Source organism: Palaemon carinicauda, chromosome 10 (assembly GCF_036898095.1).
Source record: "Palaemon carinicauda isolate YSFRI2023 chromosome 10, ASM3689809v2, whole genome shotgun sequence".
Lineage (NCBI taxonomy): Eukaryota > Metazoa > Arthropoda > Malacostraca > Decapoda > Palaemonidae > Palaemon > Palaemon carinicauda.
The window spans coordinates 160192770-160220464 of NC_090734.1; the positions used below are offsets into that span (position 1 = coordinate 160192770).

Below are 27695 nucleotides of genomic sequence, written 5' to 3' on the forward strand. Positions count from 1 at the left end.
TATAATGTAAGAATTCTATACAACTATTTCTTGAGTCAATATGCAGAAGTCAAAGGTTTCTAGTTTCTTTCTTTTTTGGCAGGTGCAAGCTTGAAGTTTAAGCATTGCAATGTGTTTATTGTTTTATTTTATTTAATGTTAATTTGTTCCAACGCGAATACTTACCTCGAACTACTTTCTTAGGAGTTACCTGTAATCTCCTCTCTACCGACCAGAGTTTTGTGTAGTATACCCTATACCCGTTTTCTATGGAGGGCTAACCCGGGAGTGAGAGAACGTGCCCCGAGGGTAGCTTTTGAGCTAGGTCGAGGTCCGCTTGGGTCTCGTGAGTCAGTAAGTTCTCTGGTCGCGACGTGATACCATACCCTCACGTCGCTCTCGTCTCTCTCGACCCTTTGTGTCCGCCTCGTGTCCCGCGTGGTTACCGCGTGGTAGCTTTGTGCTTATCCCTTGTGTTCTTGTGTGTTCACTACCCTTCCTTGTGCTTCCCAAGTGTATCCCTTTGATTCCCTTCGTTCCTGTGTCTTGTGGTTGTGTGCTATGGAGCAGATCCGCCATTGTCCTGGGCCTAGAGCTGGAAAGTCGTGTGGAGCGTTCCTCTCCAAGCGTGGACCCTCACTCCCTTTGCTCTTCCTGTAGGGGCAGGATGTGCTTGCCATCGGATACGTGCATTGAGTGTGTTGGTTGGAGTGAGATTCAGTGGGTGCGATACGGCACGAAGAAAGAGAAGTCGTCGAAACGTTCGCCCAGGAAATCTAGCATCTCTTCGCCGTTACCGTCACCCAGTAGACGGTCCGACGGGGCTTCTGTCTCGCCTTCCCGTACCCAGAGTAGGGGACGAGGTAAGTCCGTTGCGGGCAAAGAACCGAGGGTTCTTCCCCAGGAGTCTAATTTGTGTGAAGTGGGGGTTGCGGGGACTTCTCAGGCTAGTGGGGAGCCTGGTAGTGCTGTGTCGGGGGGTTCTGGAGACTCTGCCCTTGTGCTTGGGTGGCACGTTTCCTCCGGCGACCCCTTATGGTGTAGTAATGTTGTACCTGTTTCTTCGCCCCCTTCGTGGGCCTGTGTTTCAGGTTCTTCGGCAGGTGGCGACGCCCAGGGTAAGTTAGACTCCACAGTAAGTGATTCCTTCGGGTGGAAGCTCCCTAAAACGCCAGGTAGGTCCCCTATGCGGATGGAAGAGGTCCTGGATACCTGGTTCCCTAGTGTAGGGCGTCAACCCTCTTTTCCAGCTCCTCTGACGACGGTCCCAGAAACCTTCTTGCAACCCTCTCCCTCGGGTACGCAGCGAGTCGCGAAGCCCTCCGTAGCCCCCGCTTCTGCCCGTCGTGCGGGTGGTACAGTTTCGTCGGGCTCTTCGGATGGTGGGGCTTCGTTCTCTTCAGAAGAAGAAACCAGGAGGAGGCATCGGCGCCGGAGGGAGCGGTCCAGGAGCAGGCGTTCCCGCTCAAGATCCCGTTCGAGGTTCAGCAGGAGACGGTCCCGCTCTCCACGGAGGAAACACAGGAGGAGTAGGTCCCCCGATGGTGATTGTGTCTTCGTTCCCCGTAAGTCTGAGTTGCAGTGTTCCCCGGACTGGCAATCCAGGGATTTCTCGCCACGAAGGCCATCCTCCAGGCGAAGATATGACCCTCACAGGGAGAAATGCGAGAAGGCCGCTTCAGGCAGGCGTAAGGCCGCGAAGCTTCCTGTTCACCCCGCCCAGCGGGGGGAACCGTGCTTCCTTACGGGCAGCCTGGCCGAATCAGCCCAGCTGGTTCGGCCCTCGGACTTTAAGGAACGGTTCCCTCCATCAGGTCAGCCCACGGGATCCGCTTCCTCGTCCCCCAGAGAGAATGCACGAACGGTAGTCCTCGCCGGCACGGCGATGCCAGTTCTGAACCCCGAACCTGGTGCGGAGGTTTCCGCCGGGGAAGACCGGTACCACCGCAGGGGAGTGCCTGTTGTGCCAGAACCAAAGCGCCCGGTGGGAGTGCCCGGTGACCCGACTCCTCGGGATTAGGCCGAAGGTTCTGCTGACGGTAGGGAAGGTTCCCCAGCCGAGGACTCGGCCTATCGGAAAGTTATAGGCCTAATCCGAAGGCATCATAGAATTGAAGAGCCGGTTATAACCGATGAGGACTACTGGAGGTCCAGCCTGACCTGCTTGATGCAGGCACCTGTCCAACAGAAAACCTCCCTGGCCCTACCTGTGGCCCGAGATCTCGTCCTGGGACGGGCTCACGTCGATAGAGTTGTGGCAGGCAATGCCGAAGCTCCTAAAACGCAGAGCTCTTCGAAGTTGCTCCAAGGGCTCAAGACACAGAGCAGGGTTTATGTGCCAGAGGGACAACGACTGGGAGCCTGCAAGGTGGAGCCTGCCTCGACGTTCTGGGACAGGGTGCCTCGGAGGACAGAGCCTCTTCAGCCCCGATTTGTTTTTCACAGTCGGAGGCTGCGATGATGGAGGAGATGTCGAAAGACCTAGTTCACGTCTCCTCTTGGTTGGACTGGTGGGCTTCCACACTGGTAGGTGTGCAAGCCACATATGACTTGACGGACCCAGAACAGCAAAGCCTCCTGAGGGAGCTTATCATCTCCGGGGGCAAGACCCTGAAGTTCCTCACGTATCAGTCCCTTGCCCTGTCAGCGAATTGGGTTCTTCGCAAAAGGGACACCATTTTGGCGAAGCTTTCCCGGAAGGTTCCAGACAGAGAGGTGAGGGCCATGAGGAGCCTTCCTGTGTGGGGTGACTCCTTGTTCCCCTTGAAGGAGTTAGAGGAGATCATGGAAAAGGTGGCTAAAAGAAAAGAAGTGAACGCTCCCAGGCCTCCACCGGTAAGGAGGCCCCCCTACAAGAGGTCAGCCTCAGACGGTCCCTCTACTTCTCAGGCCCCGCCTAACCTGACGAGGAGAGAAGCCCCTTCTTCCTCGTGGGCCTCAGCGCCTCAGCCTCCCCCGTAGAGGAGCTCCAGCAGCGTCGGCCTCGTTTAGGACAGGATATTCTGCCTCCAGGAGAGGCCATTCAGGTCGCTCCTCCAGGAGGAGGTAGAGTGGGAGGCCCCCTACTCCTGCCCAAGCCTCAGGTTGGGGGATGCCTCAGACTACATTGGCAAGCATGGAAGGCTCAGGGAGCAGAGCCCTGGACAGTATCTGTGCTGAAGGAGGGGTACAGGTTACCATTCTTGACAGAACCCCCTTTAATTCCGGCCAGCCTGTCGGAGTGGTTGGCACCCAAAGACCCGTTGAAGAGGGTGGCCCTTCAAGAAGAGGTGTCCACGATGTTGGAAAAGGGCGCCATGGAGGAGATCCTGCACCCAGGGCCAGGTTTCTACAGCCGCCTGTTCCTGGTAGAAAAGGCGACGGGTGTGTGGAGACTGGTGATAGACCTATCAGCTCTCAAGTTTGTGCGAAAGACAGATTTCAAAATGGACACTCCGAAGTCAGTCTTGCTGTCCTTGAGGAAGAAAGACTACATGATGACCATAGACCTCAAGGACGCATACTTCCAAATCCTGGTCCACCCCTCAAGTCGGAAGTTTCTCCGGGTGAAATGGGGGTACCCAGATCCTGCAATTCAAGACCCTCTGCTTCGGGTTGTCGACAGCTCCCCAGGTATTCACGAGAGTCTTCACGACAGTCTCGGTGTGGGCTCACGAGCGGGGCATTCGCCTCATCCGGTACCTGGACGACTGGTTGCTTTGAAGGAGCAGGGTATAAAACTTCTCCGGTTTTGCAAGGGTCTGGGTATCATGATCAACCCAGAAAAATCGAACCTATCTCCCTCCACCAGAATGACCTATTTGGGGATGACACTGGATTCCCTACTAGTGAAAGCTTTCCCGTCGGAGGAGAGGATAAGCAATCTGATGAAGATCCTTCTTCCTTTCCTGTCGGGGCAACCCAGGAGGGCGAAGGACTGGCAAAGGCTAATAGGTCATCTGGTGTCGGAGAAACTGGTTCCCCAGGGGAGACTCAGACTCAGAGCTGTCCAATGGAACCTGAAGAGCTTCTGGAACCAACTGGACTCGCCCCAGAAATTAATCCCAGTCCTACCAAACACAATACCCTCCCTGGAATGGTGGCATTGCCGGTCGAACTCGCTCAAGGGGATGCCCTTCGCGACCGACCCTCCCGAGTTGCTCCTATTCACGACGCCTCCAACCAGGGATGGGGAGCCCATCTCCTCAACGGGACGGCGAGAGGAACCTGGTTGGACGGGGAGAAAGGCCTACACATCAATGTCCTAGAGTTGAAGGCAGTCCAGAAAGCTTGCCTGCACTTCATCGATCTACTAAGGGGAAACACGGTGGCGTTGATGTGCGACAACGCCACAGTGGTAGCGTACATAAAGAAGCAGGGAGGCTTAAAATCAAGGGAGTTGTGTGATCTCGCCCTAGAGATCCTAGATTGGGCGGAAGCGAACCAGATAGTGTTATTGGCAAGGTTCATCCCCGGGAAAAAGAACGTTCTAGCCGACGGTCTCAGCAGGATGGGTCAGATAGTAGGAACAGAATGGTCCCTCCTCCCAGAAGTAGCCAGGCTCATCATTCAACGTTGGGGTTCCCCGGTGATGGACCTTTTTGCAACCAAGCTGAACGTGCAACTTCACGTGTATTGTTCTCCTGTCCCAGACCCAAAGGCAGCCTTGGAGGATGCCTTTCAGCACAAGTGGGACAACCTAGACGTGTACGCTTTTCCCCCCTTCACGTTGATCAGGCAAGTGCTCAACAGAGTAATGGCTGCCCGGAACTTAAGGATGACTTTGGTAGCGCCCTGGTGGCCGGAGAGAGAGTGGTTCGCAGACCTATAAGACCTGACGAGCCATCCTCCGTGGCCACTCCCCGACAGGTCAGATTTTCTACAACAGCCGCACTTTCTCAGGTTCCACGACAACCCACAGTCTCTACGCCTTCACGCCTGGAGACTATCGAGCGACTCCTGAAGAAGGAAGGATATTCGGCAGGAACAGCTAAGAGGATGTCGCGATACCTGAGAAGGTCGTCGGCAGCGGTCTACCAAGCGAAGTGGGCCTCTTTCACGAAGTGGTGCGCTTCGAAGCGCATAAAACCCCTCAAAGCCTCGGTCCCAGATATCGCAGACTTTCTAGTATATCTCAGGGACGAGATAGGGATGTCAATCCCAGCTATTAAAAGGAGTACGAGCAGCCTTGGGTCAAGTCTTCCTTCTGAAGGGCATCGACCTGGGTTCCTCTAGACACATCTCTATGCTTGTCAGGATTTTTGAACAGTCCTGCCCCCTCAAACTGTTAGGGTGCCTCAGTGGGACTTACCTAGGGTCCTGAAGATGGTAAGTATCCCCCCCTTCGAACCAATGAAGGATATTGTAGACAGGGATCTCACTCTCAAGACAGTCTTTTTGTTGGCCTTGGGCTCTGCGAAAAGGGTAGGTGAGATCCATGGGCTGTCTTATGACGTCTCATTCGAAGGGGTGGAAAGAGATCTCTCAAGTTCGTCCCTTCGTTCGTGGCGAAAACCCAGAACCCAGCAGTCTGGGATCCTAAATTCGAGGGGTTCTCTCTGCCAGCTATTCCTAGGACTGGGAATCCTGAAGATTTGAGGTTCATGCCCTGTCCGTGCCATTAGAAAATACCTTGAGAGGACTGCACATCTCCGGCCAGGCATCAAGAGCCTTTTCGTCTCCACAGGTGTTACGAAGAAGCAGGTATCGAAGAATACCATTTCCTTTTGGTTGAGACAAGTTATTGCCAGGGCCTACAAGGAGGAGGGACTGGCCTTGCCAGGCACTCCCAAGTCCCATGACATCAGAGGTCTGAGCACTTCCTTAGTCTTTGAGAAGAACATGGCAGTGGGCCAGATCCTTCGAGTGGGCACCTGGTTGAACCAGTCAACCTTTACTGCCCATTACCTCAAGGACTACTCAAGAAGGTCCTTAGACGGGTTCTCCATTGGGACAGTCATCTCCGCGCTCCAAGTGATTTAACGGTGAAGCCCCAGGCACAATCGTGGATAGCAAAACCAGGAGACACAGGTTCGTTCCTTTTCACCCTAATCCCCGTTTCCTATCCCTATTGGAGATAACCACACTTATGTAACCATTGAAGAACACGTCTCTGCAACTGCATTACTGGACTCAGCATCAGAAGATTTTTTCAAAGGGTAAGTACTTAGACACTAACGTGAGCTCTTTGTGTAGTTACCCTACCGTCCGTTTTCCCAGTTTGTTTTTGTTTTAAAACCTAGTTCATATCTAGGCTTCTTGGCGTCCGCTTGCTGGGTCTGAAGGTCAGGAAGTCACTCCCACCTCCTAAAGTGTAAGTCTCTTAAGAAAGTAGTTCGAGGTAAGTATTCGTGTTGGAACAAATAAAAAATTTTAAGTAATTTTTATTTTTCCTAACATACTTACCAAGAACTACTTTCGGGTAATGGCCCTCCCTACCTTCCCCGAGTGCCTTTCTGCCCTTGAAGAAACTTTTGTACCATCCTAGGAACTTACTGACGAGCGAGACCCAAGCTAACGCCGACCTAGCTCAGGACTACCCTCAGGGCACGTTCTCCTTATGCCTGGGTTAATCCCCACAGAAAACGGAAGCAGGGTAGACTACACAAAACTCTGGTCGGTTGAGAGGAGATTCCAGGTAACTCCTAAGAAAGTAGTTCTCGGTAAGTATGTTAGGAAAAATACAAATTACTTGAAATTTGTGATTTTTTCCCTCTCCAAAACTACTTTTTTGTGTAGCTGTATTACTTTATGTACCATAGCAAGCATTTGGTTTTGATCAGCCTGTGTAAAGGAGTTATTGGACTGTATAGCACAACCCCTATTTCTTAGACTCGGTCTATTTTTGAGGGTGTAGACAATTTATAATGTAAGAAATCTATACAACTATTTCTTGGAGTCAATATGCAGAAGTCAAAGGTTTCTAGTTTCTCTTTTTTGGAAAGGTGCAAGGTTGAAGTTTAAGCATTTTAATGTGTTTATTGTTTTATTTTATTTAATGATAATTTTAAAGTTATAAACAGTTTTGGTTATTTGGTATTCCATTCTCATTAGAGCCAGTTGGCTCATTGAAACTGAATTTAAACAGTACTTCCTCTTTTTTTAGATGATACAAGAATTTGAACATGATCAAATTTATATTTCTCCAAAAATATTGCACGTATGTTCATTGGAACATGCAGGAAAAGTTCCCTACAATGAAATGTAAACCAAGGGGTCCAATTCTATATTTGAGGGATTTTCTATAATATCTCCAGTAAGAAAAACTACTCAAGTAATGTAAAGTAAAATTTCAAAGTAAAATCGTCTTCAATTTTTGGTGTTACACTGCAAGAATGTTGCGTTCATTAATTCTAGAGCACCCTGGAAACAATAAAAACTGTGGTTGAAAAAATAGCCTTGTCCAGCATATCAAATACCCTTTGTCTAAATTGCAGGAAGCTAGTGTGAATGTTGAACAGGACTAGATTCTTCTTAAGTACTAAAGAAAATTCTTGGAAGATGCAGTAGTTAATTAAGTAGTATCATTGAACATTTTAGGTTAATGGTAGAGAATAACAACTTTATCTTAGATAGAAAGAAAAAAATATCAGCATTATTATTCTCAGTCGTTTATCTTTCTATTTATCAAGGCACTTCCCCCAATTTTGGGGGTTAGCCTACATCAAAGAAGGAACAAAGGGATACTTTTCCTCTCTTTGCTCCTTCTAGCCTGAAGAGGAATTCAGCCAAGTTTCGTTGGTACTGTTAGGATGCCACACCCCATCCTCTTCCATTATTCTCACTTGTATTGCTGTTTTAATTGAATTTGTAATAAATTTTTAGAACACTATCGTATGCCGTAGAAGATTTTGAGTTGGGTTTCTAATGTATTTTTACTTGACATTCTAGGTATACTTTTAAGCAACACAATAAGTCACATGAAGGGGAAAAATGCTTCAAATGTGACCTATGTCCATATGCTTCAACTTCAGCAAGACATCTAGAGTCTCACATGCTAGTACACACTGAACAAAAACCCTATCGATGCAACCAATGTGACCAGGTGTGTTTGCATACCAGTGTGAGTTGATAGTCATCAGTTTTAAGTGTGGTGTTTATATTTAAGCTACTGTATAATAATGAATTTGCGGTATACTTGAACTTAGCTTGTGAAATTATTTAATTTTTGTTATTTGCAGTCATTAATAACTTGATTGTGGTATAGTTTTTTTTGACAAAAATTTTTAATAGTTCATCTTGTGGAATAATATGAACATGAAAAAAAAAATGAAAAATAATTCATAATGCTCTTCTTCTTTTACAGGCATTCCGCCAAAAACAGCTACTTAAGAGACATCAGAATCTTTATCATAATCCAACATACATCCCTCCTATGCCAAGAGAAAAAACACAGGAGTGCCCAGAGTGTGGAAAAGCATTTAGACACAAAGGTATGTTGTAGAGTTTCTCTATCTGCAGTTGGCTATAGAGGAGAATAATAAAATTACTCTTATCAATATCAAAATATATTTTTTTTTCAATTACTTTTATAATATACATATGCAGCCAGAGTAGACTTAGTGAAAAAGAGGCATTATTTATATCCTAATTATTTTCATTTGTTTTTATTATTACTATTATCATATACTGTTCTTATTTTAGTTCATTTCATGCATTCATAATTGTTTTCCATAAGTTTAGTAACATGAAAATTATTTGAATAATTATATAATAAAATATTTATAAATTAACTTGGTTCTCTAGCGCCTTTTTTATGTGTACCTATACTAGCTTTGGGAATTCTTTATATACATGCGTAGGCTAGCTTTCTAGCAGTATCGAGATCAGCTGAAGAAACAAGAGGGAGTTAGGTGGTAAGGGTTTAGGCGCTAGTTACTGGGTTACTAGTTATCTTTCAACTTCTCCTTTTTTTTTATCTAGGGGACTTATTGTTCTAGTATTTATAATATGGTTGTAGGTATTCACTAAAACCTTCAGATTTCATTATTCGTGGGGCTTTAAATCTCACAGATGACGGGGCACTACTCTACTATTTTTTGTTCCCATAAATGTGGCTTGGAATATCCCCATGCCTGTATGTGCTATAGTCCATTTCTTTTAGCGAGTCATATTTGCACCAACTCGCAACGGTGCCCTTTTAGCTTGGAAAAGTTTCCTGGTTGCTGATTGGTTAGAATTATCTTGTCCAACCAATCAGCGATCAGGAAACTTTTCCGAGCTAAAAGGACACCGCTGCGAGTTGGTGCAAATATGATTCACTAAAAGAAATGGACTATAGGAGTGTAATGTACTGTAGAATAAGGTCTAGAAATGATGATTACTGGAGTTCTATTGTGTTACTACTAATCTACTTTTGAAGTATGTAGTTCTTGGTTCCCAAAAATGGACAACTTGACTAAGTCACTTCCACTTGACACATTCAATTCCATATTTCCCAAATCTTTGAGATGTAAAAAAAAACTAAGTCAGGCAGTAACAATATGGTAAATTTATGTTGAGGTTTTTATTTTTGTTTAATGTTTTATGGAAACCAGGGTTGATAGATCAACCTTGGGAATTTATTCAGTTGACTTTTAATTGTACAAGCTAATCTTGAAGTGAATTATGTCATGTAAATTAGTTTTTTATTTAAAAAGTTTTGAGATACCATACTGGGTTACAAATTTATATTGTTAGTTGGTAAAGAAAGATCATGTTTTTATACCCTTGGTTTATATTTTGTGATGAAATGCTACAGGAATGGAATAAGAATATCAGTACTGGAAAGCAGATGTAATCTTGAACTTTTGAGTTGAAGGTGTTATGATTCAATCTTTATTTAACCCTTTTACCCGCAATGGACGTACTGGTACGTTTCACAAAACTCATCCCTTTACCCCCATGGACTTACCGGTACGTCCTTGTAAAAAAACTGGTACAGTATTTACATTTTTTTTGCATATTTTTGATAACTTTATGAGAAACTTAAGGCATTTTCCAAAATAATGAGACCAACCTGACCCCTCTATGACGAAAATTAAGGCTGTTAGCGCAATTTAGATAATAATATATTGCAAAACGTGCTTGAAAAAGAAAACGCCCGGGGGTCAAGGGTTGGAAATTTCCAAATAGCGTTGGGGGTAAAAGGGTTAAGGGAATTTCCATTTAGATATCATTCAAGTACTGTACTTCCTTATACCTAAGGCTTATTTTTTTTTTTTCTTTTAGGTAATCTCATCAGACACATGGCTATTCATGACCCTGATGCTTCTGCTCAAGAGAAGGCACAGGCACTGAAGATCGGCAGGCAGAAAAGATTACAGTTGATAAATGGTCAACAGGTAAGTTACTTAGGTTCACTGGTTTCTCTGTTTTCTAAATATTTTTGATATGAGGTGATTTAGTTTTGCCTGAAAATGAATACTCTAAGGTAATTGTGAGAATTAATTTGCTTAATACTGGTATTGAGTAGTCAGAGAAGGAGAGATGATCGCAATTTTGTAGACTTTTCCTCTGACAGAAAAATTAGCATTTTTTGAGTAAAAATAGTTTTTAAAAGGTGACTAAAGAATGAGTTTCAAGATCAGGGTAGGGTGGAAAGATCGTATTTTCAGTAATGGTATAAAAAATAATGTCAAGATGCAAGGCCAGAGTGTAGGTATCTCAAAATTGGGGTAGTTTAGTTATCTATAAGAATGACTAAGAATTTGCTGGTCAGGAAAAGTTGCAGTAGCAAAATGAAAGCATGTTAGAAAGGTTAGAAAAAATCATTCATTCACGTTAAAGATGAAGACCTTAACCTAACAGTTGTTCAGATAGAAGAGCAGGTAGAGAAATAATTTTATGACTAATATCATGATGCGATAGCTGATGTATAAAAGTTACTGATGGAACGGCAGGTAGTGAAGCATTCTCACTGATGACTGCAAAGAAAAAAAACCATGAAGACAAACCTGTTGGATTCAACTTACAATATTGTTGTGATTTAAGTCTATCAAAAAAGGAAACCAATGACAAGTACTTGTTCTCACAAGGACAGATAAGGTTCAATAAAAGGGAATTGTGTTATTTTTTAATGTAAAATTTTCACTAAAGAGGAAATAGGCAATGATAGTTGGCAGTTAAGTATATTAGATAAGAGTACTTGGTTCTGTCTTTTATTTTATATTTATAACTGCCACTTTTACTATAGTTTTAACCTACTATAATTTTATGTTCTGTAGCATTGTTGTAAATACAATTTTGCCTATCATTTGGAATAGTCCCAGTTTTCTATCAAGCTCTTTGTTGATAGTTAAAATTTGTTTCCATATCTTTATACTTAAATCTTTGCTTACCTATGGACAAATTGGACAAATTTAAAGGAAGAGTTATTGGATTTTTTATTGGGTATTCAGGCCATCTGTGGTATTGAATTGTATAGTTGTTCCGTAACCGAAATACAAACCACGCTATTTACAAAGGGTATTACTTTTAGCGCAGCTGAAATGACGAGCCAATAGTTTTTAACGAGGGTTAATTACCCCCGCGCTAGTTAGCGGGGGGTGGGGAAGGGTAGCTTGCTACCCCTCCCCCCTCCACACACCGGTGACTTGCTTCACTTCACTTTTGGCTCGGCGGTGATCAGACGTGTCTGTTCATCGCCTTCGCGACAGACTTTAATTTTTTGCTTTTTCTTTTCAGCTTGTGTGATTGGTTGGAAGTTGACCTTCAGTTATTTTCTTTTATTTACTATGCGTACATGCCCTGGAGTTGCCGGCCGTCCTTGTGGGACTTTCATGTCGGACGTTATTACGGATCCTCACACCCTCTGCCCTCAATGTCGGGGCCGACGGTGCGACCAGGATAACATGTGCCGTGAGTGTAGGTAGTGGTCTACCTCCCAGTGGGAGAGGTTTGGCCGTCGGCGTAAGAAGAAGTCCAAGAGAGACCGTTCTCCTCCGGGGTTAGCCTTGAAGGAGGAAGGTTCTCGGGACTCTTCTTCCGCCGCCCAAACCTCCTCCGAAGCTCCCCCTCGTCCGCCTCCTAAGGAGAGTCGTCCGAGTGGGAGCGCAGGCCCTTGTTCTGTTTCCCTACCTTCGGTGGGGGGAGAGGGCGTCGCCTCCCATAGCGAGGCGGTTCCCCCTCCTCCTCCGGGGGAGGTTATTGATAATAATGCCTTATCCAGTGATGATCTTTTACAGATTTGGTCGTCCCTGGGGCTTAAGGGCTTGCCCTCCAGGGTCGCTCTTATTGACCTTGTCTCGTTGGGGGCCACTGTTAAACAGTCGCCGGTGGTAGCGGAGGTAGACCCTCTGTCTATTGTCGACGTCGTGGTGACAGAGGCCTCCGACGTGGCTGGGCCTTCCGACGCAGGTGCTGTTGCTGGTGATGGTGCTCAAGGCTCTCCTCCTCCTTCCGTGCATCCTTCGAAGGGGGAAGTGAGTCCTTCGGTCTCGTCTGCTGCCCAGCTTCCTTCTGAGGGAAGTGTTTTGACGGAGACTCCCCTTCGGAGGACCGATGGTCCCGACGATCTCCCCCGAGGCCGCCTCCGCCGTAAGGCTCACCGCCCTCTACGCCACAAGGGCCTCCCTTCCCCTTACAGGGGGACTAAGAGGCGCCTTTTTGGGTCTTCGTCCTCCGGGGGGGACTCTCCTCGTCAGCCTCAACTGACTGCTCCGCCCTCCTTGAACCTCTCTGCAGACCGCTCACCATCTCCTGCCGGATCTTCGCCTTCTGGAGAACTCGTCACCCGACGGGCAACGGTCCCTTCGGGGCTAAGGGATTCTTCCCTTACGCGAGCAGGGCTAGCGCACAAGCGCTCTCCTGCTCGCCAGCGATCTCCTGCTCGCCAGCGATCTCCTGCTCGTCGACGATCTCCTGCTCGCCAAGACTCTCCTGCTCGCCGACGCTCACCTGCTCGTCGGCTCTCTCCTGATGTTCGTCCCCCTCGCCAGCGCTCTCCTGTTCGTCAGCTCTCTTCCGAGCGTCAGCGCTCATTTGAGGACCATCGCCCTGCGGTCTCTGACCACCCTTTAGTTCCTGCTGAACTCCCTGCTCACCATCCACCTGGTCCTGTGGTTACGCAACATCGTGCTGCGCGTGTCAGAAACACATGTTCGCCAACGCGCCAGCGATCTTCCCGTTCCTGCTCGTGAACGCGCCGCACCACCTGTCCTCTCACAGGACACGCGTCGACCTTCTGCTCGCCAGCGATCACCTACACATGCTGCTCGCCATCGCACGACCCTGCATGATCGCCCGCTTACGCATGCTGCTCCTCATCGCACAACCGTGAACGATCGCCCTCCTGCGGATGCTGATCACCATCGCACCCTTTCACGCGATCATTCACCTGCGCATGCTGCTCGCCATCGCACAACCCTGCACGATCGCCCGCTTACGCATGCTGCTCCTCATCGCACAACCCTGAACGATCGCCCTCCTGCGGATGCTGATCACCATCGCACCCTTTCACGCGATCATTCACCTGCGCATGCTGCTCGCCATCGCACAACCCTGCACGATCGCCCGCTTACGCATGCTGCTCCTCATCGCACAACCCTGAACGATCGCCCTCCTGCGGATGCTGATCACCATCGCACCCTTTCACGCGATCATTCACCTGCGCATGCTGCTCGCCATCGCACAACCCTGCACGATCGCCCGCTTACGCATGCTGCTCCTCATCGCACAACCCTGAACGCTCGCCCTCTTGCGGATGCTGATCACCATCGCACCCTATCACGCTATCATTCACCTACACATGCTGCTCGCCATCGCTTACCATCACGCGGTCATTATCGCCAGCGATCTTCTTCGCCTACGCGGCAGCACGATCCCTCGCCGTCGCGCCATCGCTTGCGTTCGTCGCCTCGGACACGTGTTCATTTACCTGCCCACCCTCACGCCCACTCGCCTGCGCGCCCGCGCGACCGCTCGCCCGCGCGACCGCTCGCCTGTGGGCCCGCGCGACCATTCGCCTTTGCGCGACCGTTCGCCCTCGCGCGACCATAGTTTGCGGCGAATTCCACAGCTGGTGGTAGCAGCAGGGACGCGTGCTCCTAGACGGCAGTCAGGATCACCTCCATCCAAGCACAGGTTGGTAGTGCAGGACGAAGACAGGTCAGTACAGCATTCTTCCCCACCTTCTTTTCAGGCAGGTACCGTCGTGTCCACTCCAAAGGATCGCCCGATCCCTTTCACCTTAGCGAGGATTTCGGACACTGTGTCCTTGGAGCAGCAGACTTGGTTTGGTCCGCTGGCACGGGCGTTAGTGAGGGTTATGAAACCAGCACTCGCCGGCCAGGGTAACAAACCAGCGGCTGTCTCTCCTACGCTGAAGAGATAGAGAGGAGTGGACTTCGTGGTGACTTCCCCCAGGGCGAAGTTGGTTCCCAAGAGGTCGGTGTCGAGGGTCCCCTCTCCTGCACGAGTACTCTCTCCTTCTCCCGTGGACGAGGCCTTTCCGTCCTCAGGTGAGTCCAGTGGGGCGGTAGTCTTCCCCTCGGCACCAGGGGGGGAGACTTTGCTTCAGGCAGGAGAATCGTCTCGTGAGGAAGGGGCCCCTCGAACCTCGTTGTTGGGATCCTGTATCCCTCCCAGGAGGGAACCCAAGGATTCCAAGACCATCCCTAAATCCTCTGCAAGGATTCGTCAGGAACCCACGACTACCCAGGGGAATGTCCACGTATCACCCCAGGAAGAGATTCCTGGGGCAGGAGACTTAGCTGCCAGCCCGCAGGGAGGAGAACAGCAAGAGTCCGAACATGCCTTATGGATGGTCCTAAGCCTGATAAGGAAACTTAACAGTCTTACAGATCCAGTCATCCCCCCCCCCCATGAAGGCAAAGACACGATTCTGGATGAAGTGTTTGACGTTCGGAAGGCCCCTAAGACCAGTGCAGCTCTGCCCTGGTCTCGGGGGCTGAAGAGTGCCAGAGCTAGGGCCAAAGCTCAGCTCGCACTTCTTGCCTCCTCCAGTCGTTCCACTGCCGGGAACAAACTCATCCCTCCTCCTCGCCTTCAGCAGAGGAGGTATTTCGAGATCCTGGGTGAGCACAACCTCGCTCTTCCTCTCCATCACTCTGTGGAGGAGCTGGCGAAGGGAGTTCCCTTGGAGAAACTCTCTGCCCGGCAGGTGTCGTTCTCGGCGGCAGAGATCCTTAACCACGAGAAGGTCGCTAAGTGTGCCATGCAGGCCACTTCGTGGCTGGACTTCTGGTTAGGATCTCTGGGCATCCTATTGCGATCAGAGGACTTGTCCAAGGAGACCAATAGGAAGGCCCTAGAGACCTTCTTGCTCTCGGGCACCCGCTCCATCGAGTTTTTGGCGCACCAGGTTACCACCCTGTGGGCCAACTCGGTGTTGAAGCGTCGCGATGTTGTGTCCGAGAGATTCCATCCGAAGGTCCCCGCCGTAGATGTGTGTAGGCTCCGACATGCCTCCCTCCTGGGGGAGAGCCTGTTTGAGCCTCAAGACTTGGAGCGAACGGCTGAGAGGTGGAGGAAATCCAGCACGGACTCCCTCCTCCACAGGGCCCTTACAACTCGGCCCTATAAGCCTCCAGCCCCCGCCACAACAGCAGCAACAGCCTCGTAAGGCTCCCAAACAGGCACCGGCAGCTAAGAAAGTGGTGTCTAAGCCCCAGCCCTTTCCAGCCAAGGTCAAGAGGGGCGGTAAGTCCTCCAGGGGAGGCAAGACTTCTAGGGGTGGCGGCCGCGGCCGCAAGCCCTAGGGGTGGCAGTCCCCCTGCGTGTCCACCTGTGGGGGGATGCCTTCAGCGTTGCATCTGCAGGTGGCAACATCACGGGGCCGATGCTTGGACGGTCTCAGCGATCGGCCAAGGTTATCGCGTCCTGTTCACGTCATCTCAACCTCCCCTGACAGCGAATCCAGTGTCGTTGAGCTCCTATGCCATGGGATCGGCAAAGGGGCTGGCCCTTCAGGCCGAAGTCGAGACCATGTTCGAGAAGGGTGCTCTCCAGGAGGTCGTGGACGGCTCTCCAGGCTTCTTCAGTCGACTCTTTCTTGTAAAGAAGACTACTGGAGGCTGGAGACCCGTCATCGATCTCTCGGCTCTGAACAGGTTTGTCAAACAAACCCGGTTCAGCATGGAGACAGCAGACACGGTCAGACTTGCGGTGAGACCACAAGACTTCATGTGTACACTGGATCTAAAGGATGCGTACTTCCAGATCCCAATCCATCCGTCTTCTAGGAAGTACCTGAGATTCTGCTCGGACAACAAGATCTACCAGTTCAAGGTGCTGTGTTTCGGTCTCTCCACAGCTCCTCAGGTGTTCACCAGAGTGTTCACCCTGATTTCGACTTGGGCGCAAAGGAACGGCATTCGTCTCCTTAGTTACCTAGACGATTGGCTGATCCTAGCAGACTCGGAGTCGACCCTTCTTCGACACCGAGACAGGCTTCTAGATCTTTGCCAGGATCTGGGGATCGTGGTAAACCTCGAGAAGTCCTCTCTGCAGCCGTCCCAACGACTGGTTTATCTAGGCATGCTAATAGACACCAATCTCCACAAAGCCTTTCCATCAGACGACCGGATAGCAAGGCTGAGGAGGGTGGCGGAACCTTTCCTCAGGCGAAAAGAACTCCCCGCCCAATCGTGGTTGCGTCTCTTATGCCACCTATCCTCCCTGGCCCGTCTGGTTCCAAACAGTCGCCTCAGGATGAGATCCCTTCAATGGCGGCTCAAGTCCCGGTGGAATCAAGGATCCGATTCCCCGGACATTCTGATCCCAATGGGGTCTCTGGAACAGACGGACTTGCGGTGGTGGCTGGCCGACGAGAACCTGCGAAAGGGAGTGAGTCTTCTCGTCCTCCCCCCGGAATTGACTGTTTTCGGACGCGTCAAAAGATGGGTGGGGGGCGCACGTTCTGAACCAGAGGGCCTCAGGCCTTTGGTCAGAATCAGAAAAGTGCCTACACATCAACCTGCTAGAATTGAAGGTCGTCTTTCTGGCCCTTCAACAGTTCCAACGGTTCCTGGCGGGTCACTCCGTGGTGGTGATGAGCGACAACACCACGGTAGTGGCTTATATCAACAAGCAGGGAGGCACTTTTTCGCAACAGCTATCCCATCTTGCAGTAGAGACTCTGAGGTGGACCGAAACCCACTCAATAACACTATCAGCTCGCTTCATTCCTGGCAAAAGGAATGTGCTCGCCGACAGTCTGAGCAGGGCTTCGCAGATAGTGAGTACCGAGTGGTCTTTGGATCCTCAGATAGCCAACAAAGTCCTGACTTTGTGGGGTTCCCCGACGGTGGACTTGTTCGCGACAGCCTTGAACTTCAAGCTGCCCCTGTACTGCTCACCAGTCCCGGACCCCAAGGCACTCTGGCAAGATGCTTTCCAGCAACGGTGGGACAACATCGACGTGTACGCCTTCCCACCATTCTGTCTGATGAGAAGGGTGCTCAACAGGACCAGACTATCGGTCAACTGTTCCATGACTCTAGTAGCTCCGCTATGGCATCACGCGGAATGGTTTCCGGACCTTCTGCAACTCCTGACGGAACTCCCAAGGGAGCTTCCTCCACGACACGAGCTTCTCAGACAACCCCACTCCGGTGTCCCTCACAGGGCCGTAGCCTCGCTTCGGCTTCACGCCTGGAGACTATCCAGCATCTCCTCGCGGAGAGAGGCTTTTCGCAACAGGTTGCGGAGAGAATGTCTCGGCACCTGCGAAGGTCCTCTGAGGGAGTCTACCAAGCGAAGTGGAGAGTCTTTTGTGGTTGGTGTCGTGGAAGGGGTATCTCTCCACTCGATGCCACTATTCCAGCAATAGCGGACTTCCTTGTGTATCTGCAAGAAGAAATGCGCCTTTCTGTCTCGGCGGTGAAAGGCTATCGCTCAGCCTTAAGCTTGGCCTTCAGATTGAAGGGCGTGGATATTTCTTCGTCGCTAGAACTCTCTTTACTCATACGAAGCTATGAGCTTACCTGCCCCCAGTCGGAAGTGAGACCCCCTCCTTGGAACGTGGTTCGAGTCCTCAGGTCTCTCAAGAGACCTCCCTTCGAGCCATTACGCCAGGCCTCCGATCGCCACCTGTCTTGGAAGACGGCTTTCCTACTCGCCTTGGCCTCGGCCAAGCGAGTTAGTGAACTTCATGGTCTCTTGTACGACATCGCCCATTCAAGGGGATGGGGGGAGGTAACGTTCAGGTTCGACCCTGAGTTTGTGGCCAAGACTCAGAATCCTGGAGTGCCGGATCCTCGGTTCGACTCTTTCAGGATCGCGAGTCTCCGTTCTGTAACAAACGACCCAGACCAGCTGCTACTATGCCCAGTGAGGTGTCTGAGGTACTACTTGAAGAGAACGGCTGCAGTCCGTCCTCATGTGCAAGCTTTTTTTGTGAGCACAGGCAGGACAAAGAGGAGGGTCATCAGGAACACCATCTCTGCTTGGATTCGAAGGGTTATCCACCATGCCCTGAATCCTGACCCTCCTCCGTCACGTCGCCCTCGGGCCCACGATGTCAGGGGTATTGCTACATCCTTGGCCTTCAAGAGAAACTTCTCTGTGACGCAGGTACTTCAAGCTGGGGTCTGGAAGCGTCAAACGACCTTCACAGCCCACTACCTGCAAGACGTGACCCACAGGAGCCTCGATACGTTCTCTATCGGCCTTGTGGTGGCTGCACAACAGCTGGTTTAACCTCAGGCTCCTTTTTGGACAAGTAGCAGTAGGTTGAGGGCGTTGTTACCCGGTCTTAGTCTGTGTGAATGAAAGAGTATGTCTGACCCTTACTTCTTTCTTCATTCTCCCCTCTCTTGGGGAAGCAGCATCCTGGTCCTCGCATAGCTGACCTCGACCTCTGCAGGTAACCCATGCTTCTTTGTGCTCCTAGTATTAAGCTTAATACTGTTGCGTCTCCCATACCCTGACGAGGTGGTATGGGGAACGTCCTATCCTAGAATTCCTATCTGAAGGTCTCAAGGTCAACTTCATAGGACGAGTCACACTCTCCTCCTCACACTACTTATGTAGGCCACTCGTTCCTAGCGATGCTAAGAACCTGTGAGGTACAGGGGCTCCCTCTCTCTAGTGCTGCTCACTGAGGGATCGAGCCCCCGGGCAAGCCGAAGTCAGTAAGGCTGGGGACTTTCCACCCTTCCTAAGGGGTAAGTCACCCTTTGTAAATAGCGTGGTTTGTATTTCGGTTACGGAACAAATGACAAATTCGAAGATAATTTGTATTTTTCCTAACCATACAAACCTTAGCTATTTACACATATGTGCCCGCCATCCCTGACCCCCAAGTCAAGTCCTACCTCTAAGTGAAGTGAAGCAAGTCACCGGTGTGTGGAGGGGGGAGGGGTAGCAAGCTACCCTTCCCCACCCCCCGCTAACTAGCGCGGGGGTAATTAACCCTCGTTAAAAACTATTGGCTCGTCATTTCAGCTGCGCTAAAAGTAATACCTTTGTAAATAGCTAAGGTTTGTATGATTAGGAAAAATACAAATTATCTTCAAATTTGTCATGTTTTTCCATTCATTGTATTATTTCTGTGCTCAACCTGTGTCGCTCCGTGAAATGCTCCTTATAGCACCATTTCTAAGGTATAAATACTGCTAAATATACCAGAGAGAAAAGTTGCATGGAATGCCAGGAATATATTCAGCTCGCTCACCCTTGTAGTGTCGGTATAGTAACTGGGGCGTGTGAAACCACTACCAGAGGTCCCTTACCAATTAGTCTTCTCCTTCCTCAATATCCCCCGATACTACGTGGTTCCGTTCTACATCCGACTACTGCCCGCTACTACGGTTTAAAAATATTCTAATGACATTTGTATGCCACGTTTCTTGATTTCCGTAAGGGTTTAAACTAACCTTAATGATGAAAAATATAGTAAGATAATAATGAAGAAGTTGAACAGCTAGGACTTGGGAAACTCTTTGGGGGATGGATGAAAAATAAAAGGTAGAAATAAGTACATCACAAGAAAAGTACACCATAGATGATACACAATGATTTTATTGCCGATTTTGAACTACATTATTTGGTACCTTTGTTTTGCAATGGAATACTTATTATTCTTGATGATTTATGCAAGTTTTAAGCTTTATTATATAATAATTCATAGACAGTAATTTTAATATGTATCTTGTTTCATGAAGGGTTTGTGTTTCATCAATACACAAGGGATTTTCCATGTCATTGTTTGATTTGTAAGATGACGTAATGCTTGTAATCCACCTTCTTAAAGTTGTCAAATTTTATGAAATTGTCTAAAATGTTTAATAAGTTTTTTTTAGTATCATTATTGTTGTTGTTGTTGTTATTATTATTATTATTATTATTATTATTATTATTATATGACCGCAGGTTGAGATGTATACCGGAGATGTCGATGATGATGAAATTATGGCAGTCGAGGGGCAGGACGGTAACCAGTATGTTGTTTTAGAAGTAATCCAGTTACAGGTAAGGTTGTTGTTGTTTGGATTTAGGTTCTTATAGTAAAATGTATTTTCTTATACAGTAAATGGTACACTTGTTACCAAGCTGATGAAAGTATGACAGTAAATTAGTATAAATAGTAAAAGATTGCTATTGTAAACCTTCCAAATACAGTACAGCTTTTCTGAATGACCAAAAGGCTTATTTTATAGAAAAAATATCCACAGTTTTGCCATAACATTCAGTGGTAGTAGGAATATCGCAATTTCAAGTGCTGATTTAGATATATTTAGGGTAGCACTTCTACATTTTTGGTTGTGTGTTTGCTGTGTAGCATAATCAGGGATATTTAATTACATAAAATCCTGTCAGTGTTAGTAACTTACAAAAGGATTTTTTTTTTCAATTTAAATCTGATAAAAATTGTGCCCCCTGTGGCCGCGGGGGCATAAAAACAATTAGAATAGCGCCAACGTTATCCCTGCGTGTCGTAAGAGGCGACTAAAAGGGACGGGACGAGGGGGCTGGGAACCCCCTCTCCTGTATAAAAAATCCTGTGAGACAGCAACAAAGAGATGGAGCTGGGGGGAGAGTGACTGCTCCCCGCACTCTAGTTTTGGGGTGTTTGAATGTGCGTGGATGTAGTACGATAGAGAGTAAAAGATGTGAGATTGGAAGTATGTTTAGAAGTAGAAGGATGGATGTATTGGCCTTGTGTGAGACAAAGATGAAAGGAAAGGGTGAAGTGATGTTTGGTGAAATGTCTGGTAGAGTGTCTGGGATTGAAAGGGGAAGAGCGAGAGAGGGTGTGGCTTTATTGCTGAGTGAATGGATGACAGGTAAAGTAGTGGAATGGAAGGAGATATCATCTAGGTTAATGTGGGTAAGGGTTAGGTTGGGTAGGGAATGTTGGGCGTTTGTCAGTGCGTATGGGCCAGGTAGTGAGAAAAGTGAAGAAGAGCGGAATGAGTTCTGGAGTGAATTACTAGGTGTGTAGAAGGACTGGGTAGAAGGAATTATGTAGTTGTTATGGGTGACTTAAATGCTAGAGTGGGCGCTGGAGAGGTAGAAGGTGTCATTGGGAAGTATGGCGTACCAGGTGAAAATGAGAGTGGTGAGAGACTGGTAGATATGTGTGTTGAACAAGAGATGGTAATAAGTGCTAGCTTCTTTAAAAAGAAAGATAAAATTAAGTATACATGGGTGAGAGTGGCAAATGGAAGAGTAGTAGAAAGGGCATTAATGGATTATGTGTTGATAACTAAAAGAATGTTTGGAAGATTGAAAGACGTGCACGTGTTTAGGGGTATGGCTAACGGCATGTCTGATCATTTTTTGGTGGAAGGAAAATTAGTTGTAGCAAAAGAGTGGGGGAATAGAGTAGGTGGATGTAAAAGGGAGCTAGTGAGGGTTGAAGAGCTAATAAAACCGGGGGTAAAAAGTAAATATCAGGAAAGGTTGAAAATGGCATATGACGAGGTGAGAGTAAGAGAAACTGGTAATTTAGAGGAGGAGTGGAAGTTAGCAAAAGAAAATTTTGTTGGGATTGCAAGTGATGTATGTGGCAAGAAGGTTGTTGGAGGCAGCATGAGGAAGGGCAGTGAATGGTGGAATTAAGGAGTGAAGGTAAAAGTGGAAGAGAAAAGAGGGCTTTTGAAGAATGGCTGCAGAGTAATAGTATAGAGAAGTATGAAAAATATAGAGAGCAAAAGGTGGAAGTAAAGCGCAAGGTACGTGAGGCAAAGAGGGCAGCTGACCTGAGGTGGGGTCAGGGACTGGGTCAGTCATATGAAGAGAATAAGAAGTAGTTTTGAAAAGAAGTGAAGAGAGTAAGGAAGGCCGGCGCAAGAATTGAAGAGACAGTGAAAGATGGAAATGGAAGGTTGTTAAAAGGAGAGGAGGCAAGGAAAAGGTGGGCGGAATATTTTGAAAGTTTGCTGAATGTTGAGGATGATAGGGAGGCAGATATAATTGCTGTTCCAGGTGTTGAGGTGCCAGTGATGGGAGATGAGAATGAGAGAGAGATTACAATAGAGGAAGTGAGGAGAGCACTAGATGAAACGAGAGTAGGAAAAGCATCTGGTATGGATGGTGTGAAAGCTGAGATGTTGAAGGAAGGGGGTGTGACTGTACTTGAATGGTTGGTGAGATTGTTTAATGTGTGTTTTGTGTTGTCAATGGTACCAGTAGATTGGGTCTGTGCATGTATTGTACCACTATATAAGGGTAAGGGAGATGTGCATGAGTGTTGTAATTCAAGAGGTATTAGTTTGTTGAGTGTAGTTGGAAAAGTGTATGGTAGAGTACTGATTAATAGGATTAAGGATAAACAGAGAATGCAATCTTGGAAGTACAGGGTGGTTTAGAAGAGGTAGGGGTTGTATGAATCTGATTTTTACAGTTAGGCAGATATGCGAGAAATATTTAGCAAAAGTAGATAGGGTTAGGAACGAAGTGGTGAGGGTGAGAACGGGTGTAAGAAATGAGTTAGCAGCTAGAGTGGATATGAATGTGTTGAGGTGGTTTGGCCATGTTGAGAGAATGGAAAATGGCTGTCTGCTAAAGAAGGTGATGAATGCAAGAGTTGATGGGAGAAGTACAAGAGGAAGGCCAAGGTTTGGGTGGATGGATGGTGTGAAGAAAGCTCTGGGTGATAGGAGGATAGATGTGAGAGAGGCAAGAGAGCGTGCTAGAAATAGGAATGAATGGCGAGCGATTGTGACGCAGTTCCGGTAGGACCTGCTGCTTCCTCCGGTGCCTTAGATTACCGCGGAGGTAGCAGCAGTAGGGGACTCAGCAGTATGAAGCTTCATCTGTGGTGGAAATGTGGGAGGTTGGGCTGTGGCACCCTAGCAGTGTGGCGGGATGTCAACAAAAACAAACCCCCACACCCTTAATCACTCTACTTCCAAAACATCCCACAATACAAACTTTCCCCTTACTTTACTTCAAACTGGACTGTTGCTCGAAGGGAAAAACAAACAAAACATAACCTTAAACTATATTTACTGCAACCAAAAAAAACAAAAATCACACATCATTAAACAAACTTAACACAAAAACAGACAAAAATAGCACTTTTATATTTATATATTATAGCTGTGTGTGTGGGTACACAGAACTCACCAATAATCGAAAAAAATAGTATCCTTAACATAAACCCAACACCGTCAGTCCACATACAGTACCGAAAAACACTTACCCACACACAGTACCGAAAAACACTTACCCACACACAGTACCGAAAAACACTTGAACACTAAAATAAATCACTTAATACTAAACCCAATCGTATACCACAACCCAGAAATAAATCACATTAACACCAACATAAGAAAAAAACGCTAAAATATGCAATATATATGTTGTTTGGTAACCGTCGTCCACAGACGGCACACACTGGCAACAGTCCTTGTAGCCAATTGCCACAACTTCCAGGCAAACAATAACTAGAGTCAATTCGACTGTCCATTCACATTATCGGTGTTCATCATCATCATCATCATCATTATAAGGAATAAATCTATTTCCAGCCGGGTCGTCAACGCTCAAAATTCTTTCAATATCTCGCAGTCTAAATATAAACATCCGCAGTCTGCTCCTAAGTTCATATTATACGGTCCAGGTCATCATCAATCTATCAAAGATTTGCGTCTCTCCAAAGGAGGAATCACGGCCTGCCAGAATAAAAAAGAAAAACACTTACGAAAACTCCTAACTAACTAAACTATCGCACTATAATCAAAGATAAATAATAAACTTTCTATCACTCATGAATGCGCCTAACAAAAATAAATAAAAACAGTACTTACTCAGAATATAAAAAAAAAGCTTCACAGCCGGCTTCCGAAGAACAAAAAAAATAACAACCAACTCCTTCCACAGTCCGAGATCCAATGCTTTCGCCCAAGACATTCATCACCGCCCTATCCTAGCTAAAAAAATGTAAACAAACAACCTCAAATATACCAACAAATTTTCCAACTACAAACAGTCATTCGCTAATTACCCTTTTTTCTTCGGCGCGCACCGCGGACACACAAAACACGCACACACAAACGCACATACACACATACTCTCTCGCGCACGCGCGATCTAACAAAACTAAAGCAAATGAAATTCTCTCTCTCTCTCTCTCCCTCTGACAAAACTAAAGCAAATAAACACTTTCTCTCTCTCTCTCTCTCTCTCTCTCTCTCTCTCTCTCTCTCTCTCTCTCTCTCTCTCACTCAAAACTAAGCAAATAAACACTTTCTCTTGCGGTTTGACAAAACTTGAGTAAATAAACACTCTCTCTCTCTCTCTCTCTAATGACAAAGCTAAAGCAAATAAAATGTCTCGATTTAACAATACTAAAACAATCTCTCTCTCTCTCTCTCTCTCTCTCTCTCTCTCTCTCTCTCTCTCTCTCTCTCTCTCTCTCTCTCTCTCTCGATTTGGCAAAACAAAAAAATGAATTAGAATAAAATTAATCCTCCACATTCCTCCCCCCTTACTTTGCCAAATCCTCACACAACACTTACCTATTTTCTCATTACCCAGTCGCAATCAGGAACAGGACCTCGGCTTCGAGTAACTGGGCCTTCATATATCTGCACTCTCTCATTCACTTCTTCCATGTCGTTTTCATTCAACATACTATTACTACTCCCGTCTATGTTCTGCTCGTCTAAGATATCATTCACTATTTCATCTACCTCAGTTTCATCTGGCCCGAAAATCCCACTAATTTCTGTCAACAATTCATCCATTACATCTAAACCATTTTCTACTTTAACAAAAGAATCATTCATACTGCTTATCATTCTCCTATCTTTCATTCTCGTGTTCGTCATACGTTCTCTTGCCTCATCTAACGAAAAACCACACACACTATAAGTATCATTCATACTCATCCAAGTTTCATCTGTATTAATACATTTATCTTCCGTACTCACCTGTACATTTACACCCTTGTCCTACTTATTCTGATTCCCGCTAACAACTACAAAATTTTCCCGCCTTTTATCCCCAGTAAAATTCTCAGACTTCTTTTTCCTACCATACTCTACTAACACCAATTGCTTATCTTCTAAACCTAATGCCTCACACATACTCGGTTCATACTTGTTCGTTTTCAGCCATTTATTCATACCATTCTCCTGAATATATCTTGGTACCTCCTTCCATTTTCGCAACTGATTGTGGTGTGCCCTAACCTTTTCCACACTACTATCCACACTTACTTTACCTAAAACATAACTCAACCCACTAGAACCAACATCTAACACCTCATATGGACCTTCAAACTTATCACGTACCTTATTGACATTCATTCTTCCTTTTTCAATTACTACTTTTAACACTTTCTCTCCCACTTTGTAGCTTTCAAATCTCTCATTTGCTTTCTTCCAAACATCTCTATCATTCTCGGACACACTCAATCTCGGTCTTACTATCTTTTCAAAATTCAACACAAACTTACACGGAGACATCTCAGTACTCTTGTGCACAGTCGCATTATACGCCCACAACGCACGCCCAACATATAAATCCCAGTCATTATCACATGTACTCATCATCCGCAAAATTTCTGTCAAGGTTCTTACAGTCCTTTCAGCCAAACCATTCGCACTTGGCATATACGGAGTCGAATACACATGTTCAATGCCCCATTCTCTTAACATCTGCTCAAACTCCCATCCAACAAACTCCGGACCATTGTCACAACATTTTTGCAGACTTACACACACTCATCGGCAACATCACTTGACTTACCATTCTCGCTACAGTCTCACTTCTTTTATTCTTGATGGGTACTGCATACGCAAACTTGCTCATATGATCGACCATGATAATCATTCCCACATGTCTCCTCGCAGTCACAGGCAACGAAACACAATCAATCACAAACATCTCAAATGGCTCTTTCATACGTAACCTCAGAACAGGCGGACTTGCATGCATGCTCTGATACTTTCCCTTCTGACAATCCTCACAAGTAGTCGCTACATCCCTACAAATTTGACTCAACCCAGGCGTAAACAACCTCTCTCGCATGCATTCCCACAGTTTATTCTTCCCCATATGCCCATACCTGTCATGCACTACCATACACATACTTACAGCTGCATGCATTGGAAATACAGGAACATATATATCTTCATCCATTCCCCTATGCAAAAAATACACAATATTCTTACAAACAATAAATCTTTTAACAACTTTCTTATACGCTTCCAAATCACACGGCCATTCTTCCACCCTTATACCATTTAAAATACATTCACGTAACCTATTTATCTCTAAACATTCACCTTGCATTTCTTCCACCTCTTCTTTGCTCAACAAATCATCTTCACTTTTTGCAATATCAATCATGCCAACAAAATTCGCCATGAATACACTATTATCCTCAATTTCTATTACCTTACAGCCATTCTTTGAAAGCAAACCCTTACCAACATCAACTGACACATGGTGCAACCTCAAAAAATCTATCCCTATCAAAAAACAACTAGGCATTTCATTCTCTCCCATTACAATAAAATTATGTTCAACTTCCATACTCCCTAGTTTCACCTTCAACCTCACTTCTTCCCAAACAAGTAAACTTCCCTGACCTATTCCATGAATTCTCACACTCGTACACTGTCTTTTCACTTCCCAATTGTACCTCTCAATTTCCCTGATAACCGACTCATTTACTAATGACACTTGAGCACCCGTATCAATTAAACTACAATATTCATTCTCATTTATATTCACATATGTCATCATCCTTCCTTTTACACCATGCATACATACATTTACTCTCCTTTCAATTCTGTCGCTCACTTCACCATTATGTTCATCATCATATTCACTGTCCTCTATACCGTCATATCTTAGATTAAGGTCACTTGCTCCATTATACTTCTCACTCAACAATTTGCAACATTCCTCATTACATTGCATCCTCAAGATATATTCCCTATCATTCTCCTTACATGCCCTATATTCCATCGGTTGATTCCATCCAAAATACAAATACACAGTTACACCATACAACATACTTACCACCATTAATATCTTTGATAATACTTCCCCTTCTAGTACACTACTCTCCTCCTCATATACCATTTCTTTTGACACTTCATTCATCACCCTTCTTTTAAGCTCGCTTACGCTACCCGGTATTTCCGTATTTAACCCCTCTTGTACCAACTTACTTAAACCCATTAGGATACACTTATATACCATATCTTCCCCTTCACAACTCTGCTCCACAACTAAACCTTCAGGCAACCTTTCAGAATTCTGATTACTCTCTTTATCTTCCATCCTCCCATGCATCCTCGACATCGCATCTGCTATCACATTCTTATTTC

At 46.6% G+C, this 27695-nt stretch overlaps 1 protein-coding gene across 3 annotated transcripts in view; it reads left to right on the forward strand.

Moving 5' to 3' along the window:
- LOC137648922 (transcriptional repressor CTCF-like) overlaps nucleotides 1–27695 on the forward strand; it is an 84988-nt gene that overhangs the window by 51314 nt on the left and 5979 nt on the right. For 2 of the 3 annotated variants that reach the window (XM_068382113.1, XM_068382111.1), the window contains exons 10-13: nucleotides 7849–8020; nucleotides 8264–8390; nucleotides 10168–10280; nucleotides 20272–20370. In XM_068382113.1, coding sequence (XP_068238214.1) covers nucleotides 7849–8020; nucleotides 8264–8390; nucleotides 10168–10280; nucleotides 20272–20370 — 511 coding nt within the window. The remainder of the gene's footprint in view (nucleotides 1–7848; nucleotides 8021–8263; nucleotides 8391–10167; nucleotides 10281–20271; nucleotides 20371–27695) is intronic. The other variant, XM_068382112.1, reaches the window with a different exon arrangement.